The following is a 5446-nucleotide window of genomic DNA, read 5'->3' on the forward strand; positions in this document are numbered from 1 at the left end:
CACAAATACTATATGTACGAAATATATCATCACATGTATTAAATGATATATATAGTGTTATATATAAAATATATAAACATATACTTTATCACTTGTGGTATACAATAAAATAGCATAATTTATCAACTTGAACCTACCCTCAAAAAAGAATAATTTAAATAAAATGTTTACAACTCAAGTTGTTCACGGCGCCGTAAATATATTGAAAGCAGTGTCTCCCAATCCCTATATAAAGAGCCCACTTCTACCACTACAAAACTCAACATATATACCCAAAAATAAAAAAAAATACCACTTTGAGCTAGTAATAAACACTACTAGCTACCTAGTTATAAAAGTACTATCATATATATATACACACATTCTCCCCCTTTTGAAACCCAAAATTCAAGAACACATAAGAAGAATGAACTGCCTACATTCTTGGCCCGAACCAATAGTCCGTGTCCAATCCCTATCCGAAAGTGGAATCAAGAAACTCCCACAACGTTACATAAAACCACCCTCCCAAAGGCCTACTAGGGTTAATAACTCTTTATCATCGTCATCACAACTGGGATGTGATGATGGTGATCGTCGTCATCATCTTGGTTTTGACTCAGATGATGATGACAAGACCGATATTAACATCCCTGTGATTAGTCTGGAGGATGCGTTCTCCTCAGACAAAGCCCTTAGAGAGGCTACTATGGCTGCGATTTCGAGCGCTTGCCATGAGTGGGGTTTTTTTCAGTTAGTGAACCACGGCGTGAGCCCCGAGCTGATGAAACAAGCTAGGAACACGTGGAGAGAGTTCTTTGGCCAGCCTGTCGAGGAAAAGCAGCGGTACGCTAATTCTCCGAGCACCTACGAAGGGTACGGAAGCCGGCTTGGGGTGGAGAAAGGTGCCACCCTTGATTGGAGTGACTATTTCTTTCTTAATTTATTGCCTCAATCGATAAGGAACCCAGACAAGTGGCCTTCAGTCCCATCTTCATGCAGGTATAATATTAACTAATTAATATCAATAAAAATATGAATAAAAATAACTAACAATATTAATTGATACAATCTCTAAAAAGATTTCACTGCTTCATGAAAACGTGTTTTTTTTTCTTTTACTTATGTTCGGAATTATTGTATCTATATATATATATATATATTTATATATATAAAACAAGCTTTCTTATCCTAGCTATCTACCAAGAATGTCTTTTTTGGGAGCTGCATAGCTTATTTTAGAGTATTGTTATTGAATATTGAATTATATGAGATCCGATACTTAATTATACTAATAATAATATGAGACCGAATAAAGTATTAAATATCAGTACGTAAGGTCATATTGAATCTTACTATACTATTTTATTTTATTTTATTTTTGAGAGGATTAATACAGATTAATTTAACAGAATTGAAGTAGCTAGAAACTGTGCTATTCTGTGCGTCTATAATTTAATATAATGAAGTGTTAATTTTAATTATGTTAAATTAAGAAAAAATAATAGGTAGAGATAAGAAAATTGGTGTGGATGGGGGGTTGTTGACTATCATTACTATTAGTAGTGTTGGTTGATTTTTATATCGTGAGGTGGTATATAAGCCACGATATGCGTGTTGGCCTATTCAGCACGATCATCATATTTGCAATTTCACATGAAAAACGTGACCTAATTATTATTATTATATGCAAATATATTTATATATATATAATTGTATGAGTCAACGAAGACCAAGTACTAGCTATCACTTCATTGTATATTTATTCTTACCCTTTAGGCTACACGTGAAATGCTAAAATAAATGTTATAAGATTCTATATATATAATTTTAGCTCATACAATTCTTGATGCTTTTTCTTTTAAAAAAAAATTATAATTTTAACTTTTTTTTTTTTTATAATAGTGTTATGAATTTATAGTATATGTTTCACTAGTTTTAAGAAAATTTTGAAGAAATTATGATATTAAAAAAATAATTATTTTAATTAATGCATTTTTGATATTACAACTTATTTAATTAATATTTGTAATTTTGTAAAAATTTGATGAGATGTTTGTTATATCTACACAATACATACACAAAACAAACATATACTTTTATCATATAATATTATTGCATAGTCTATTTCTAAGGGACTAGTTGTTGACTCATTCAATATATCTTTCCATAAAGAGCTAAACAAAATTGAATCTATTGATAATGAGAATTGTTTTGAGAATATTACTAATTAATTGTGGAGTGTAATTTATAGAAGGTGATGAGTATTATTAGTGTCTAATAGTAAGCTTAAAATTAATGCTTATTTATAATTTATGATTAAAACGTTCAGTTTTTAATTATATATAAATGAATTTTTACACTACATATTAAAATTTTTAATTGTTTTACTTTTTTGTAGTGAGGCATCTTTTAAAAAATAATGTGTAAATTTTATACCATGTGTATTATGTTAAATTTTCACTGTTGTACCACGTTTGTTTTTTAGTTGTTCCACATATTATTTTAATTGTTTTACGGTTGTTTGATAAAAAGACAGTATTTTTGTAAAAAAAGTTCGCGTGATGGTAAAATTGTAAATTTTTATCCAAAATTCAATATTTTTGTAAACACACCTATATAAATTTAGTAAATTTTTTGTCTCTTTGAAAATTTCTTAGTTATTATAAAGGCCAAAGTGCTTGTTCATGAGCACCAATATCTTGACGAGAGAATAGGGTACCACACAATTTTGTACGAGAGAAGCACTTATTATTTTTGCTCCCATAGCTAGTTGTCGGTGGTCCTCTTATGCATAACACCTATTTATATAATAATGCTTTACTACTTTCTAGCTATAGTTTATGACTTATTTTTTTTAAAAAAAAAAAATAATAACCCATTGGTGTCCCCATTAATTAATATATTATTATTTAATTTTTTAAAAAATAATTTTCATAATTTTTTGTAGAAATGTGATTGAAGAGTATGAAAAGGAAGTGGTGAGTTTAGGTGAAAGATTGATGAAGGTTTTATCTATGAACCTTGGCCTAAAAGAGGACCACCTTTTAAATTGCTTTGGTGGAGAAAAAAACATTGGAGCTTGCTTAAGGGTTAACTTCTACCCAAAATGTCCACAACCTGACCTAACCCTAGGGCTGTCGTCGCACTCTGACCCCGGCGGCATGACACTTCTCTTGCCCGATGAAAATGTTGCCGGGCTCCAAATACGTAAGGACAAGAGTTGGATCACTGTTAAGCCTGCTCCAAATGCTTTTATTGTCAACTTGGCTGATCAAATTCAGGTATATATATAGTCATTAATTAGTACTAATTCAAAAGAAAAAAAAATTAATAATGCTTTTAAATTTTGGGAAATTACCTCATATATTATTTTTTAACTTTTTTTTTTTCTAAATTTACGGATTGGGTTGTTCCGATGGTTTCTCCAGTGATTTCTATGTGGGTTGTTATATAGATTTTGGTTACGATTTAAATTGCTCTGTTAGTTGCTATAAGGTTTTTGTGTGAAATTTTGCAAAAAAAAAAAATATTTTGAAATGTAAAAATAAAAAAACCCCTTAAATTTTTTATAATATTTTTCCATAGTAAAAATGATATTAAAGATGTTTAGCTTAAAAAAACGCTTAGTCTGCAGCGGGGGCAGAAATATTTTTCAAATTAAATATAAATATTTGAAGGGGTCAATTTTTGAAAAATATGAGGAAGCTCATTTTTCAAAAAATTTACCATTCTATTTATAATTATTATAAATAGAATTAGGGGTGTTGATTGGATCATATCCAATGTTTTTATTATTACAAGTAAAATTTATTGGTCTAACACAATGGTTTGTATTATTATTAGATATTAGGTTAATTTGTGTTTATGTTTGACATAATATATATATATATATATATAGGTGTTAAGCAATGGAATTTACAAGAGTGTGGAGCACAGAGTGATAGTGAATTCGGAGAAAGACAGAGTGTCATTGGCATTCTTTTACAACCCAAAGAGTGACATAATAATAGAACCAATCAAACAACTTGTTGATGATGAAACTCGACCTCCACTTTACTCTCCTATGACATTTGATGAGTATAGACTCTTCATTAGGACTAAAGGTATCTCTGGAAAATCACAAGTTGAATCTTTAAAATCACCATAAAATCATCTTCATCATATATGAAGAATTGTCTTATTCATTATATATTATTATGACTTTAATATATAATTATTAGCTTTGTACTTGTACTATGTGTGTGTGATTCAAAAAATATGTATGGTATTTCTCTATTATCTATATCTGTAAAATAAATGGCACGTACGTTACTTTTGTTGATTATGTGGAAAATTTGTTATACGTAATAGTACTAGCTATATATTATTAAATATATGTATTGTTTTGCCCCAAGTCAAGGGGACATGTTATATTAATATCAATATATATATATATATGCTTACATATATACACACACACTAAATAGTTCAATATATATATTTATATTTATTGGTCTGTTACAGTTCTGGCATATATTGTTTCCAAATAATAATAATAATACAAACGATTGTGTAGTTGAATAATTAAGTCAATATTGTTCTAATCGAACCATGTGAGTTACAGTCAGTATTAGACATTTCTTGTCTCTATATCTTTTTTCTTTCTCTCTGTCGGTCCAATAAATTACATTCAATATGCCAATTTTTCAATCATAACATACATTTTTTTTATTAGTAAATGTGATTTTTACTCCTGACAAAAAAATTATTTGTAATTAAAGTAATTAAATATAAATTATTATTAATTTAGTTTTAATTACAATAAATATTAATGTTACTAAACATATATTTAATAATCATAAAAAATTATAATTTCGTGACTAATACATTTAGTCATAAACGTTTTAGCAGATTGGCCCTAGGTATAAGTGAGTTAGGCTTGTATTTAAGGTCCACCTGGCCTAAGAGTCCAAACAAAATTCTTCTTTTAAACTATATATTTTTTTTTTATTATTTTAAAAAATACCATAATTTTCTAAATAAAGACCCCAAAATATTTTTTTCCTATGATTTACTATACTTCAAGACCGGTCATATTTTTTAGTTACAATATAAGAATAATAATTTACAATATTAGTTATAACTTTTTTACTTTTAGTCACAAATTTTATTGTGACTAAATGTAAGATTTTTTTAGTGAAGTTTTACCATATTATTAATATGAGAAATAAAGGAGTCAAACACCACAAGAAGTGACATACTAGTTATTAATACATTTTAATATCTGATTTTACATATTTTAATTTAATAAATAATATGAAAAATTGTTAACCAATTGTAAAGTACCACATCGATATAGTGTTAGAGCATTTCCAATGAGAATGCTACAAATAATACTTGATAACATGGATATATTTTTTTACATTTTTTTTAAAGATACTTACTGTTGAAGTGAAAAAGAACGTAAAAAAATACTTAATATTGA

At 27.9% G+C, this 5446-nt stretch overlaps 1 protein-coding gene across 1 annotated transcript; it reads left to right on the top strand.

Annotated features, from left to right (window-relative positions):
- The first annotated feature begins 249 nt into the window (after positions 1 to 249).
- On the top strand, positions 250 to 4328 carry LOC115696902 (jasmonate-induced oxygenase 2). The gene is made up of 3 exons (XM_030623798.2): positions 250 to 981; positions 2930 to 3263; positions 3881 to 4328. The coding sequence occupies exons 1-3, from the start codon at positions 407 to 409 to the stop codon at positions 4127 to 4129; spliced, it is 1158 nt and encodes a 385-aa protein (XP_030479658.1). The 5' UTR covers positions 250 to 406; the 3' UTR covers positions 4130 to 4328.
- Positions 4329 to 5446: the final 1118 nt, after the last annotated feature.

This window comes from Cannabis sativa, chromosome 7 (assembly GCF_029168945.1).
Source record: "Cannabis sativa cultivar Pink pepper isolate KNU-18-1 chromosome 7, ASM2916894v1, whole genome shotgun sequence".
Classification (NCBI taxonomy): domain Eukaryota; kingdom Viridiplantae; phylum Streptophyta; class Magnoliopsida; order Rosales; family Cannabaceae; genus Cannabis; species Cannabis sativa.

What these genes read in the sequence shown, in the direction of transcription:
- LOC115696902 (XM_030623798.2), top strand. Translation starts at nt 407, where the DNA reads ATGAACTGCCTACATTCTTGGCCCGAACCAATAGTCCGTGTCCAATCC. An exon ending in TCAGTCCCATCTTCATGCAG is followed by an intron (nt 982 to 2,929) that starts GTATAATATTAA and finishes AATTTTTTGTAG; the next exon opens with AAATGTGATTGAAGAGTATG. An exon ending in ACTTGGCTGATCAAATTCAG is followed by an intron (nt 3,264 to 3,880) that starts GTATATATATAG and finishes ATATATATATAG; the next exon opens with GTGTTAAGCAATGGAATTTA.